The 14,946-nt window shown below is 35.3% G+C and overlaps 1 protein-coding gene across 2 annotated transcripts; it reads left to right on the top strand.

Moving 5' to 3' along the window:
* The first annotated feature begins 2,490 nt into the window (after positions 1-2,490).
* On the top strand, positions 2,491-5,592 carry mrps14 (mitochondrial ribosomal protein S14). 2 transcript variants are annotated; one of them, XM_038289328.1, is made up of 3 exons: positions 2,491-2,645; positions 3,303-3,467; positions 5,178-5,592. In XM_038289328.1, the coding sequence occupies exons 1-3, from the start codon at positions 2,577-2,579 to the stop codon at positions 5,358-5,360; spliced, it is 417 nt and encodes a 138-aa protein (XP_038145256.1). In that variant the 5' UTR covers positions 2,491-2,576; the 3' UTR covers positions 5,361-5,592. The 2 variants fall into 2 exon arrangements, with proteins under 2 accessions (XP_038145256.1, XP_038145255.1); XM_038289327.1 differs by having other exon boundaries at positions 2,503-2,645; positions 3,300-3,467.
* Positions 5,593-14,946: the final 9,354 nt, after the last annotated feature.

Consider the following 14,946-nt stretch of genomic DNA (forward strand, 5'->3'; position numbering starts at 1 on the left):
GTGTGTCTGGGGGGTTGGGGCTTGTGCCTGTGTGTGTATGTATATGTAAAAACTTACATATATACATAAAGTAGTTAATTTTTTTATTTTTTGATAAATGTATGTAAGTAGAAAGACCATCACAAACCACAATCCATACCAGTGAGTGGCAGTAATGCTGGTAAAATTTCGAGAGACAGCAAGCTCTGCTGAAAATTTCAGCTTGGAGGAGAACAGGATTAGCACGGGATTCATTGGAGGAGTGCCTCTAAAAGTAGTTGACAAAGAGATTCTAGAAAATGGAAGTGGTGCTAAAGTAAAAGAGGTGAAATGGTTAAAAACAACAAGAAATGGAGAAAGGTGTGACAGCTTGTCAGCAGGGGCGGAGGTAGATGGGGGGCCAGGGGTGGCCATGGCCATCCTTAGCCAATCATTGGCCACCCCTGTGACCACCCCTACCATTTATTTCCCTCTAATACAGATGATGGCAGCAGTAATACTCTCAAGTAGAATATTAAATACATTTTTCATATATTAACAATTACTTTACAATAAAAACACTGGTTAATTATGCACATCAATATACTAACATTACAGATGATAAGTACAGAATGCATGCTCTTCAGAAATAGATTTTGTTTTATGGGGTAAAGAGAAAATGTCTCTGCAAGTCACTTAGGAGTCTTCGGTGAAATCATAGATAAATAACTATTTTAATAAAAACGTATTAAATAATCAATTTATCTAGATATTAGTGCTCGTAAATATCCATTTTATAGAGAATGACTACAGATAAAAGTAGGTAAGCAATGACAATGGAAAATAATGTTCGCCCAAAACTCAAACCTGAAACAATTTTATCCACTATACCTTTTATCTAGAAAGCACAGATGTTTGCATATATGCGTCTCTTTGTTAGCAAAGGCTTTCAGAAAGTATAGTTAGTCTTTATTTAGAAAATATGGATGTTTTGCTCGTTAATTTTCCTGCTGGAACAGTGTAGATTGACCGTGAGGTTTTGGTGCCTATCTACTTTCGGGCAACCCCTCAGTGTACATTGGTCATTTCCTGGCCAACCTTATAAAAGTTTTCTGGCTACGCCTCTGCTTGTCAGTATTGATTAAATTTGAAGAGCAGTTACCGAGTAAATTTTCCCTTGGATATATGAGCTACAATGTGAAAATGTCCAATCCTCCACCTCTGAGATGTTTTAAAATCCCAAAAATGTGGTCACATAGCAGCAGTGTGTAAGAGCAAACAATGGTGTGGAGGGTGTTCTGGAGAGCATGAATATAGAAATGGTGGGAAAGAAGTAAAAATTAAATACTGTAACTAGTGGAAAACATACTGCTGCTTATCGCGGGTGTGAGCAAAAGATCTGAAGAGATCAAGAAAGTGAAATTAGAGGTCAGAATAAGTTATGCTGAAGCTGCAAAAAGAATCCCATCCCAGTCAGAAAGACCCAAACCAATAGTGGCTCAAATGAAAAGTGCAAAGCCTCTGGAGGAGTGCATCAAAATTGCAGAAGATTCAGTGATTTAAAAAAAAAAAAGAAAGATTTGTACATTTCATGGTAAAAGTAATCAATTGTACTGCTCAGACGACAAAGAAAACCGGAAAAATCAGATAATAGCTCGAGCTGCATAAAACTACACCGAAGTGAAAGATTTAAAATTGGAAATGGTTGAAAGTGTGATGACGAGTAGGACCACCAGAAACAGGCAGAGTGGCATAAGCATAAAGATAGATGAGTAATTATGAGGACGAATTCGATTATGTATTTCATTATGTTGAGTTAAAACATACAGTTCGGAAAACTATTCTTTTTTTTTTACCACGTGGTCTAAACTCCTCACCAGTTAGTGGCGGTAATGCTCAACTAACGTTTTTGTTAACTGCCATAAAAATTCAACAAGAAGAAGAAGAACCTTCCTTATGGAAATTTGGCAAAAAAGGTGGGATGAAGATAAAACAGGAAGATGGTTTTATAAAATTCAGAAGATGGTAGGAGAAAGAAGAAATGGAAGAAGAAATAGAAAGGAGGAAAGAGTGATAACAAGGTTAAGATTTGGTCATACAGGACTTAATTATACACTTTTTAAAATACAAAAACATAAAACGGGCAAATGTGATTTCTGTGATAAATATGAAACCATAGAACATGTTATATTAGAATGTCATAAATATGAAAGAGAGAGAAGATATATGAGAAGAGAGTTTGAAGACATTAAGGAGAAGGTTAATTTATTAGATATACTGAGGAAAAATTTAGGGAGTAAACACATACAAATAATTATTCGATTTCTAAAGAAAACGAAATTATTCCATAGAATTTAATTATAGTAAGTGTGTTTGTGAGTGAAGGAATGATATACAAAGCTGTGCACAAATATGTATATATTTTTAAGTGTGAATGTGTGAATGTATGTTTAGAAGAAGTTAAGGTAGAATGTATCAGGATAAATATTTAAACCATCACGAACCACACTCCATACCAGTAAGTGGCGGTAATGCTACTAACAGTTTGTTGCCAACCGCCATAAAACTCGACAAGAAGAAGTAGAAGAAGAAGAACCTTCCTCCGATACAAACCAATCATGGCGGCTAATAGAATAGCATGTCTGGGGTTAAATGCACTTTATTCCACCATTTACGCTCCAAAGCAGGTACCAGTTGATTTCAACACCCGTTATTTCTTGAGCTAAAAAGATGCCTTAGGTCATCTACAAGAAGTTAATGAAGTTGCAGTAAAAAAATGCAAAGTTCTGACTGGCTTCGTAACCTTAGCTTGGTTGCTAATGCTAGTTGTCCTAGACCGCTGTCATTTTTTTAGGAAACTTTGTGTTGCGGTGAAAAAAAACAGAAGACAGTGAATTACTTTCTATTTACTCTCCTTGTTATTTTCAAACGTTAGACACAATGTCGATGGCTAAATCAATCAATATCTTTGAGTTGGTCTGAGATAGCCAGATTAATGTTACTCTACATACTATCCTGTAGGATATATCGGCATATATATGGATTTTTTTGGCTAGTACATCCACTGACTGTGAAATTACCTGTGGAACGTCTTCCCACAGCCAGAAAACTGCTTGTTTTTGCAGTCAAATGTTACACATGTAGGCATTTTTATGGCGCATCCCCGTTGAAGTTGGGGAGTACCAATATGGTGGCCGGTGGCTTATTTTGTTTTCGGGCTATCCGAATTCTAGTGAATAGAGATCACTGTTTTTTGTTTTGTTTGTTTTTTTATGTTATTTGGAAGTGACGATGGCTGTTAGTTACAAAATTAGGGTTAATTGTATTTTACTGATGATGAGCAGGCACTGGGGAGTTGCTGGAATGCAGTGGCCCAGGTGAGAAGTTACTACGTTGACTGGAGGATGCTGAGGGATGTCAAGAGAAGACAGATGGCCTTTCAGTATGCTCACGAGAGGATACGTATCAACGCACTGCGGAAGAACACCATCCTGCCCAAAGAACTTCAGGTAGAGCTCAGTACTGATTAAATAGCTAAATATGCTGAATAAAAAAGGGTGTGCATAAGGTTAATTTTAGGGCTGCAACTAACGATTATTTTGAAAATCGATGAATCGGCCGATTATTTTTTCGATTAATCGATGAATCGGACACAAAATATTTTTTTTATATTAACCTCTTTATTCCAAAATAAACATTTTAGACAGAACAAACAAGCACACAAGTACAGGTTGCTCATTAACTGTACTGGTGCAATATGAAAAATTAAATGTTTGTTTTAAAACTACGCAAACTTACATGAGAAATGTAGCTGTACATCCACAAAATATAGGGTACTTTGTTTCATAAAGCGCAAAAAGAGACATTTTTGTTTTTAAAAGCCCCTAAGGGTCTCAAACAATAGGCCCCCCCATTTCAACAAATGAGTTTTTTTTTTTTAGACTAGAAGAGTTCTGCCTTTTAAGACAGGAAAGTATAGCAGTTAAAGTTGCTACTTGAGAAAATACTGAACCATAGAGATAAAAATAGCCCTGTGATTCAAATTATAAATTGTATTTGGAATAAAAATGAGAGAACTAGGGGTGCTAAAAAACACATCCTCCAAAGACAGATATTTACATGGGAATGTGGCATATAATTAATTGACATATTACTGATCTTGCTGGATTTTATTCTGCTTTACTTCCATAAATTGCAGGATCTTCTTTACTTTATCTTTGCCAGAAGATTTAAACTTTAAAAGCCTTGCCCTCATAATTTGCAAATTAATTTATTTATAAAGAAAATATAAACGCTGCTTAAGCTAATTCAAATGAAATTAAAAGTAAAATAAGTAGCCAACCTTATCACTGTCTGTAACCTACTAACAAGCTAAGGAAAGCATCAGATGAGCTACCTGAGAAACTAACTTGCGTTTCCCCTCTTTAAAATGAAACAAACATGGTTACTCATCCTGCTGATCAGCTCTCTTCACTGCCATTGAAGGCTCCAACGTGTTTTCTTTTCAGGTGCTGCGTCATAACAGTGGTGCTTCTGTGCCATGTTTATTTGTTTTTACAAAAGTTGCATGTTACGACTTTTTTCACTTTACAAAGCGCAGGCTATTTTAATTATTGTGATCAATTTGCGCCGTCAATCCCGGGGCATGCGCGCTTCATTTGCAGTCTGGACGCTGAGGGTAAACTCCTCACTAAAATCCTGCGGCTCGGACTGCAGCGCTGAGAGGGATTCTTGTGGGAGAGGGAGAAAGGCGTTGGGATGGGGGAGGCGCCCCACGGCAGCAGCTGCCGCTGGAGGACAAGAGTAGGAACGATACATGCTTTCACGTAAGAGTCTCCAAAAGCCGCCAGTGACACCGTAAAAAGTCGCCAGATTTGTCGCTAGTCGCTTTTTAAAAAAATAGTCGCTGGAGGGGTCTGAAAAGTCGCTGAGTTGGCAACACTGCAACTGCGGCGCTGACTCGCTCCGCCATATTTTTTTTTCTTCCCCGGGATGACGGCGGCGGCGGATGACGCATTAATTGCGCGACACAACTAATCGATGATTAAATTCGTTGCCAACGCTTTTAAAAGTCGATTTTTATCGATTTTATCGATTCGTTGTTGCAGCCCTAGTTAATTTCAGAATGCATTAAGTTCAATTTTTGAGTTGATCTGAGCTATTACTTTATTGAAAATAACAATTGGGCTATTTCTTATTATATTGTTCTTTGTTTGCAGGAAATAGCTGACAAGGAGATTGCAGCACTACCCAGAGACAGCTGTCCTGTTAGGATACGCAACAGATGTGTGTTGACGTCCAGACCTCGGGGAGTGAAGAGAAAGTGGAGGTTGAGTCGTATCGTCTTCAGGCACCTAGCTGACCACAATCAGATGTCAGGAATCCTGAGGGCGAGGTGGTGACAGTGGTCGTGTTGGGCTCTTTAGAAAATAGTGTTATTAATATAGTTGCGCTTTGACAGGATGGAGGATGTTTTCAAACTTCTGGACATGTTCTGTTTGCTGCACAGAAATCAACATTTGTTTGCCACTGGAAATAAAAGAAAAAGACAATGTTATTCCTAAGGAGAAGAAATTGAAGTTTTCATGGACTGTACACATAAAAATAATAAATCTTGATGTAAGTGACCCTTCATTGATTGCTTTATTTTATTTATGAAATAATCCACACATAGAATGTCATAGTCCTGCTAAAACATTATCTAATTGTTGTAATATTGATTTCAAAAGGCTAAAATTTAAATAAAGTCATCTCTTAGTAAATACTTGCTTATATGAACTTAATATTTTCTGATTAAAAAAGTGCTACAGTGCAAGAACCACAGACTTCAGATTTGTTTAAGAGCTGAAATACTCCTAAATTCTAAACAAAGTTGGGTAAATTGGTTAAAATATGGCTTTAGGTTCAAATTTAAACTTTTTTTACTTGGAATATTGCAATATGGACTAAAATAGAATGCAAAATGTTCACACTAATAAGTATTTTGTTGAACAAATTAATTCCACATTGAAGCAATATGAAGCTTCTAAATGCTTTAGTGTCGAGGAATGCCGCCATTTCTTTTGGGAAAATGTTCCACAAGACAAGTGAACATTTTGGTTTCTGTCAAGCAATGAAATCTTAGCCAATAACAAATTAAAAGTTATCCATACCCTAATTAAAAACTGGAAAGGTAATTATACATAACAATGTAATAATAAAAATGTAGAGTCTTGATCAAAGAGATGCACCTCTGTCTACTGAGAAGCTAAAATTAACTAGCGTAAGGAGTTAGGCGACATCAAAACAAGGTTACGGCCATAAAAACCTTGTATTTATGAGCTCTTGTGGAAACCAATGCAGCTACATTAAAGAAACAAAACAATGTCATGGTAAATATCAGTCATGTCAGATCTGAATACCAGCATGTTATTTGGCTGATTACATAGCTCCTAAAAATCCAATAACTTGTGGAATCTGGTCGTAGTGTTTTCAGGGTCTGGAGAACGACTTGTCTTTCCCTCTCCCTTTGTCTTAATGTTTACCTTTTCCCAAAAGTTCCTCCTCACCTAGCCTCACTTCCCTTTCACATTATTTTCTTTCTTATGACTTTCCTCACACACCCCTCCCAATTTATCTTTATTTTTCTTTGATTTCTTCCTTTTTAGGTTCTTCATGTTTTTGCTATCTCTCTTGTCTCTGGCTCAATCCAATCGGTAAAGACAAATAAACGGCGGTGCCTCAGTAGTAGCCATGATAAATGCTGTCCAAATACTGCTGGATGTCAGGAAGGAGCCCTAATTTGTGTCCTGCCTCGCGTGTTTCCTTTGTGTGCTTTATGTTTTAATCTTGCCTTGCCTCCACTCCCTCTGTGTTTTTGTCTCTCCATTTGTCTACCTGCCTTATTTTCTTACTTCCTCTGTTCTTTGTATTTTTCTTTCCTTATATCTTGTTCTTTATTCTATTTTATTTGTAGTCACCTTTTCATGTCTGTTCTACAACACCTGTACCCGAACTTGGTGCAAAAAAGTTTGAAATATACAGAAAAAATATGAAGAAACCTTTGAGCATGGCGTCTATCTCTATGCTAATTATTGGATAATTTTTCGGATCTTGTATGTGTTCCTTTGGAATCATCTAATGAATAACAACATTGGATGTATTTTATTTAAATGTATTTTTACATCTTTAGCCAGTGATACCTTTAATATGTTCAGGGTGTTAACCACTGATCTCTATATATTCACTGGACTGCTAATTGTCTGAAAAAAGTGAAGCCACCGGCCGCCATATTGGTACTCCCTACTCCCACGGAAACGTGCCATAAAATGCCTACATTTGTAGCATTTTGCTACAAAAACAAGCGGTTTGCCGGCTGGGAGAGGACCTTTCACAAATAATTTCACAGTCAGTGGACGTACTAACCAAGAAAATAAAAATCCCATAGTATAGTATGAAGCGTTAAATTAGATATACTGAATTAGCCATCGACATTGTGTCTAACATTAGAAAATAGTACAGTAAATAGAAAGTGATTAAATAAAAGTTATTCACTGCGAAATGTCAATGTAGCAAGTCTTTATTAAGTGGATGACGCTGTCGTTTTTGTAGTGTCTCATCTGAAAAAGTAATATGCTGAAATATAATGCATGTAATTTTAGGAAAAAAACAAGGCGAATAAAACATTTTTAAAAGGCTAATGCACAGACACAGCATAAAAGCACATGGGATAATGCATGCACAATTTGCAAATAGAAAAAAATTATATTTAATAGGAAGGGAAAAATAATGATAAACGTGAAGGATGTGGAGAAAAAGAAAATGTAGAACACCTACTGATGAACTGTAAAACGTATGAACATGAAAGGGAGAAATTGAGAAGGATGGTTGGAAGGACAGGCAAAGAATGGAGTCTTAAAGGAATTTTGGGAAATAAAGGAATTATAAAGGATATTCACAGATCAAGGAAAGCATTATTTATGTATCTACAGAATACAAAAAAAAAAAAAAAAATAGAATTTGATGTAAAGTAGTGTTGCTACACAATCATGTGCAGTAGGTGGCAGTATGCACAATTAAGTTGCTGGCGATCCGCCATAATAGAAAAGAAGAAGATGAAGCCGTCCTCCATGGGGTTCCGATCACAGACGTCATTGCTTGGAGCGGTTGAGCACGTGTGGCGAACGTTTGTGTTGGACGCGGAAAAATTCAAAGCAGAAACATCACTTGAGAGAAGGCGGATTTGGCATAAACTGGTATGTGAATGGTTCGGATGGAAATGGAGATAGGAAATGAGGAAGACGAGGATTTTGAAGGGTGGACGCCTGCGGGAAGAGGGAGAGGAAGAAATAAAACTGATGAAGGAAGGGGAAAAGGTGACAGTCAAGGTAATAAACGGGAATTGGAAGGAAGTAGCTCAGAAGAAGAAAGGGTGGTCAGGAGGAAAGTTGTGAGGGAGGAATTTAAAGTAATATTAAAACTTAAAAATGAGGAAGAAAAGGATAAAATCAGTCCCATTGTGGTATCAAGAGAAATAAAAAAGAAAATTGGAGATGTTGAAATGGTAAAGATTTTGAGAGACGGAAACCTATTGGTGATATGTAAAGATATAGAACAAAAGAATAAGGCTTTAAATGTGGAGAGTATCTGCAAAAGAACTGTTCTGGAGAAAAAAATCATGGGAGAAAATAAAAAAATTAGAGGAGTGATTTATTGGATCCCTCTTGATGAAGATCTTGATAAAATCAAGAGAAGTGTTGTGGGTGCAAAGGTGAACAACTTGAAAAGATTATCAAAAACAGTGAATGGAGAAAGAGTAGGAAGCTTGTCAATCCTTATTGAATTTGAAGATGAAGAGCTGCCAAAAAACATCAAAATAGGATACCTCAATTTTCAGGTCAGACCATATGTACCTCCACCACTTCGGTGTTTCAAATGCCAAAGATATGGACACATAGCAGCAGTCTGCAAAGGGAGGCAAAGATGCCCAAAATGTGGAGAAGATCACAAATTACAGGTGCTGGTCATAAAATTAGAATATCATGAAAAAGTAGATTGATTTCAGTAATTCCATTTAAAAAGTGAAACTTGTATATTATATTCATACATTACATACAAACTCATATATTTCAGATGTTTATTTTGTTTAATTTTGATGATTACAAATGACAACAAATGAAAATCTCAAATTCATCATATCAGAAAATTAGAATATTACTGAAGACCAATAAAAACAAAGGATTTATAGAAATGTTGGCCAACTGAAAAGTATGAACATGAAAAGTATGAGCATGTACAGCACTCAGTATTTAGTTGGGCCTCCTTTGGCCTGTATTACTGCAGCAATGCGGCGTGGCATGGAGTCGATCAGTCTGTGGCACTGCTCAGGTGTTATGATAGCCCAGGTTGCTCTAATAGTGGCTTTTAGCTCTTCTGAATTGTTGGGTCTGGTGTATTGCATCTTCTTCTTCACAATACCCCATAGATTTTCTATGGGGTTAAGGTCAGGAGAGTTTGCTGGCCAATTAAGAACAGGGATACCATGGTCCTTCAACCAGGTACTGGTAGCTTTGGCACTGTGTGCAGGTGCCAAGTCCTGTTGGAAAATGAAATCTGCATCTCCAAAAAGTTGGTCAGCTGCAGGAAGCATGAAGTGCTCTAAAACTTCCTGGTATGTGGCTGCGTTGACCCTGGACCTCAGAAAACACAATGGACCAACACCAGCAGATGACATGGCACCCCAAACCATCACTGACTGTGGAAACTTTACACTGGACTTCAAGCAACGTGGATGAAGTGCCTCTCTTCTTTTCCTCCAGACTCTGGGACCTTGATTTCCAAAGGAAATGCAAAATTTACTTTCATCAGAGAACATGAGTTTGGACCACTCACCAGCAGTCCAGTCCTGTTTCTCTTTAGACGCTTCTGACGCTGTCTGTGGTTCAAGAGTGGCTTGACACAAGGAATGCGACAGCAGAAACCCATGTCTTTCATACGTCTGTGTGTGGTGGTTCTTGAAGCACTCACTCCAGCTGCAGTCCACTCTTTGTGAATCTCCCCCACATTTTTGAATGGGTTTTGTTTCACAATCCTCTCCAGGGTGCGGTTATCTCTCTTGCTTGTACACTTTTTTCGACCACATCTTTTCCTTCCCTTCGCCTCTCTATTAATGTGCTTGGACACTGAGCTCTGTGAACAGCCAGCCTCTTTAGCGATGACCTTTTGTGTCTTGCCCTCCTTGTGCAAGGTGTCGATGGTCGTCTTTTGGACAACTGTCAAGTCAGCAGTCTTCCCCATGATTGTGTAGCCTATAGAACTAGACTGAAAGACCATTTAAAGGCTTTTGCAGGTGGTTTGAGTTAATTAGCTGATTAGAGTGTGGCACCAGGGGCCATCAATTTTGAACCTTTTCACAATATTCTAATTTTCTGATATGATGAATTTGAGATTTTCATTTGTTGTCATTTGTAATCATCAAAATTAAACAAAATAAACATCTGAAATATATGAGTTTGTATGTAATGTATGAATATAATATACAAGTTTCACTTTTTAAATGGAATTACTGAAATCAATCTACTTTTTCATGATATTCTAATTTTATGACCAGCACCTGTAGAAGAGTGTAAAGAAGAACAAGAAAAATGTTGTAACTGTGGAGGGAGCCATAGAGTCACGTTTGGAGGATGTGAAGTAAGGAAAAGGGCAAAAGAAATCGTACAGATTAAAACAACTAAAAACATAAGCTATGCAGAAGCAGTTAAGAATGTGAAGGAACAGGAAACAAGAGAGATTAAACAAACAGTGAGACAAACTACACAACAAAGCAAAGTACAGACAGAAGAAAAAGCCACAATTCCAGTGGAAAAACTAATATTATTCATAGCTTATGTTATCAACTGCACTGACCAAGCCAAACACAAAACTGAGAAGATTAAAATAATAGTGAGAGGAGCTGAAAAGTTTTTGGGATTTAAAGAGGGATCATGGGAGAACATAAATAAAAAGTTGGAGGAAGATTGGGAGACCAGGACCTTCGGGTGAAAACGGTTCATGTTAATACTACAATGGAACGCTAGAAGTTTAATCGCTAATGGACAGGAACTTAAAGGTTATATTGATGAGCTGGAAGAAAAACCGGAAATTATTTGTGTTCAGGAAACATGGTTAAAAACATCATTAGATTTTGTGATTAAAGGATATGATAGTGTAAGAAGAGATCGAGCAGAGGGAAGTGGAGGAGGATGTGCAATATTTATCAAAAAAGGAATACAATATCAGATATTGGGGAAAGGGAAAGAACTAGAATATGTAGTAATTGAGATATGGGAAAAAGAAGGTAAATTAAAAATAATAAATTTTTATAATCCATGTAAAACATTATCGATTGAAATAATGGAGGAGTTAACTGAATATTTGGAAGGGAAGGTAATTTGGTGTGGAGATTTTAATGCAAATAGTACAGTGTGGGGTAAATGTAATGATAAAAACGGACAAGTTATAGAAGAAATAATGGAAATGAAAAATCTAGTATGTATTAATGATGGAAAGGGAACAAGAATCAATATAAGAACAGGGATGGAATCAGTTATTGATTTAACAATTGTCTCAAATGTTTTAGCTGGTATTTGTGATTGGTTTATTGATAAAAAATCTACAATAGGTAGCGATCATTACCCCATAATAGTAAGAGTAGGGCTAAATTTAAATAATAGGAATATTAAAATTGGGAAAAAGTATAATTTTAATAAGGCTGACTGGACTAAATTTAGATATTTGAGTCAAATAAACTTAGAAAAAGTAGACATGAGTATGGATATAAATGATTTAAATTTAATAATTGGTAAAATAATAATGGAAGCAGCAGATAATTCTATAAAGAAATCAGGGAGTAAGAACGATAAGAAAATGGTTCCATGGTGGACAAATGAGTGTAAAGAAGCAATAAAGTTAAGAAATAAAGCATTTAAGACACTCAAACATAATCCAATTTATAAAAATTTAATTGATTATAAAAGAAAACAAGCAATAGTAAGGAGAACTATAAAGAATGCAAAAAGAGAATATTGGAAAAAATTCTGTAATACGATAGGGAAAGAAACAAAAATAGAGAAATTTGGAAAGTAATCAAAATAATGAATGGTATTAAAAGAGAGTTTGACTATCCTGTTCTAAAAATAGATGATACAAACGTAATAAGAGATGAAGATAAAGTTGAAATATTGGCAAGAACATTCAGTAAAATTCATAGTTCAAATAATATTAGTGAAAATGGAAGAAAAGGTAGAGAAAATACAAAAATTAAATATAAAGATTTTATACAGAGCGGTGAAGAAACAAATAATTTGTTAAATGTTGAGTTTACAAAAACGGAATTGAACAATGCACTTAAAAAGACAAAAAACACATCACCAGGTAAAGACCAAATCTGGTATAGAATAATAGGGCAACTTAGTGAAAAATCTAAAGATATAATATTACACCTATATAATAAAATTTGGGAGGAGGGAAAATTACCGTTGAGCTGGAAGGAATCAATTATTATACCAATAGCCAAACCAGGGAAAGATCATTCAAACCCAGAAAACTACAGACCAATAGCCTTAACATCTAATTTATGTAAAATAATGGAAAAAATGATTAATAATAGACTAGTATATTATCTAAATAGTAAAGGATATATATCAAAATATCAAAGTGGTTTTCGAAAAGGGAGGAGCACTAACGATCCAACGCTCTGTTTAGAGCACGAAATTAGAAGAGCACAAGAAAATAAAGAAAGTGTAGTGGCTATATTCTTTGATATAGAAAAGGCATATGACATGATGTGGGTGGATGGATTATTACTTAAATTATACAAGATTGGTATTAAAGGGAGAATATTTAAATGGATTAAAGACTTTTTAACAGGTAGGAAAATACAAGTTAGAATAGGAGAAACTACATCAGGAAAATATAAAGTAGAAAATGGAACTCCACAGGGGAGTATTATAAGTCCACTTTTGTTCTCAATTATGATAAACGATGTATTTAAAGATATTGAAAAAGACATGGGGTGTTCACTATTTGCAGATGATGGAGCTGTTTGGAAACGAGGGAAAAATGTTGATTTTATTGTTAAAAAATTACAAAAGGTTATTATTGAAATAGAGAAATGGGCGTTGCAATGGGGATTTAAATTCTCAGTTGATAAAACAAAAGTAATGTTATTTACTCAGAAAAAAATAAACAAGGAAATAAAATTAAAATTATATAAACAAGAGTTAGAGCAGGTAAAGTGTATAAAATTTTTAGGATTATGGTTTGATGAAAAATTAAAATGGCATATACATATACAAAAAGTTGTTGATAAATGTAAGAAAATCTTGAATATTTTGAGATGTTTGGCTGGCAGTGACTGGGGAGCAGATAGGAAATCACTAAAACAGATTTACACAAGTATGATAAGATCCAACATAGACTTTGGTTGTTTAGTTTACGGTTCAGCAGCTAAAACACATCTAACCAAATTAGACATTATCCAACATCAGGCACTAAGATTATGTACTGGAGCATTTAAAACCACACCAACAGCAGCATTAGAAATAGAAATGGGAGAAATGCCATTAGATTTAAGAAGAACAAAATTAGAAATCAATTACTGGTTAAATTTACAAGGAAATAAAGGGGATCACCCAACTTTGGACATTTTAAATCCATGCTGGGAAAAAGAAAAGAAAGAAATGAGGAGTTTTGGATGGACAATTGAAAATAAAATTAAAAAATTTAAAATGAATAGTTTAGAAATGAGTCAAACAACACCAATATCAATTATACCTCCCTGGATTCTACCAGAAGCAACAGTAGATATGTCACTAATGGAAAAGAAACAAGATAAATCGTACACGGTAGATATCAATTTAGTACAGTTATATTTAGACAGTTATTATCAATATATTCAAATTTATACCGATGCATCAAAAATGACTGAGAAATTAGGAATAGCATTTGTAGTACCAGAATTCAATATAAAAATAGGAAAACGGATTACAGATGGATTATCAGTATACACAGGAGAAATGTTGGCAATATTATTAGCATTACAATGGGTAGAAGATATAAAACCGTTAAAATCAGTCATTTGTTCAGATTCAAGCTCCGCATTGTTAAGTTTAAAAAATAACCAAACAGATAGTAGGATGGACATTTTATTAGAAATAAATCATACACTGTTCAGAATACGAAACATGGGGCTGATAGTTACATTTGTGTGGGTTCCAGCACATATTGGGGTAGAAGGAAACGAGTGGGCAGATAAAATGGCAAAAAGGGCAATTAAACATTCTATTAGTTTTATAGTTAAAATAAGTAAATCAGAAGGAAAGAGTATTATTAAAGAGGAACTTATGGAAATTTGGCAAAAAAGGTGGGATGAAGATAAAACAGGAAGATGGTTTTATAAAATTCAGAAGATGGTAGGAGAAAGAAGAAATGGAAGAAGAAATAGAAAGGAGGAAAGAGTGATAACAAGGTTAAGATTTGGTCATACAGGACTTAATTATACACTTTTTAAAATACAAAAACATAAAACGGGCAAATGTGATTTCTGTGATAAATATGAAACCATAGAACATGTTATATTAGACTGTCATAAATATGAAAGAGAGAGAAGATATATGAGAAGAGAGTTTGAAGACATTAAGGAGAAGGTTAATTTATTAGATATACTGAGGAAAAATTTAGGGAGTAAACACATACAAATAATTATTCGTTTTCTAAAGAAAACGAAATTATTCCATAGAATTTAATTATAGTAAGTGTGTTTGTGAGTGAAGGAATGATATACAAAGCTGTGCACAAATTTGTTTATATTTTTAAGTGTGAATGTGTGAATGTATGTTTAGAAGAAGTTAGGGTAGAATATATCAGGATAAATATTTAAACCATCACGAACCACACTCCATACCAGTAAGTGGCGGTAATGCTACTAACAGTTTGTTGCCAACCGCCATAAAACACGAGAAGAAGAAG

Source organism: Cyprinodon tularosa, unplaced genomic scaffold (genome assembly GCF_016077235.1).
Source record: "Cyprinodon tularosa strain WSP-4 unplaced genomic scaffold, ASM1607723v1 ctg267, whole genome shotgun sequence".
NCBI classification, from domain to species: Eukaryota; Metazoa; Chordata; class Actinopteri; order Cyprinodontiformes; family Cyprinodontidae; genus Cyprinodon; species Cyprinodon tularosa.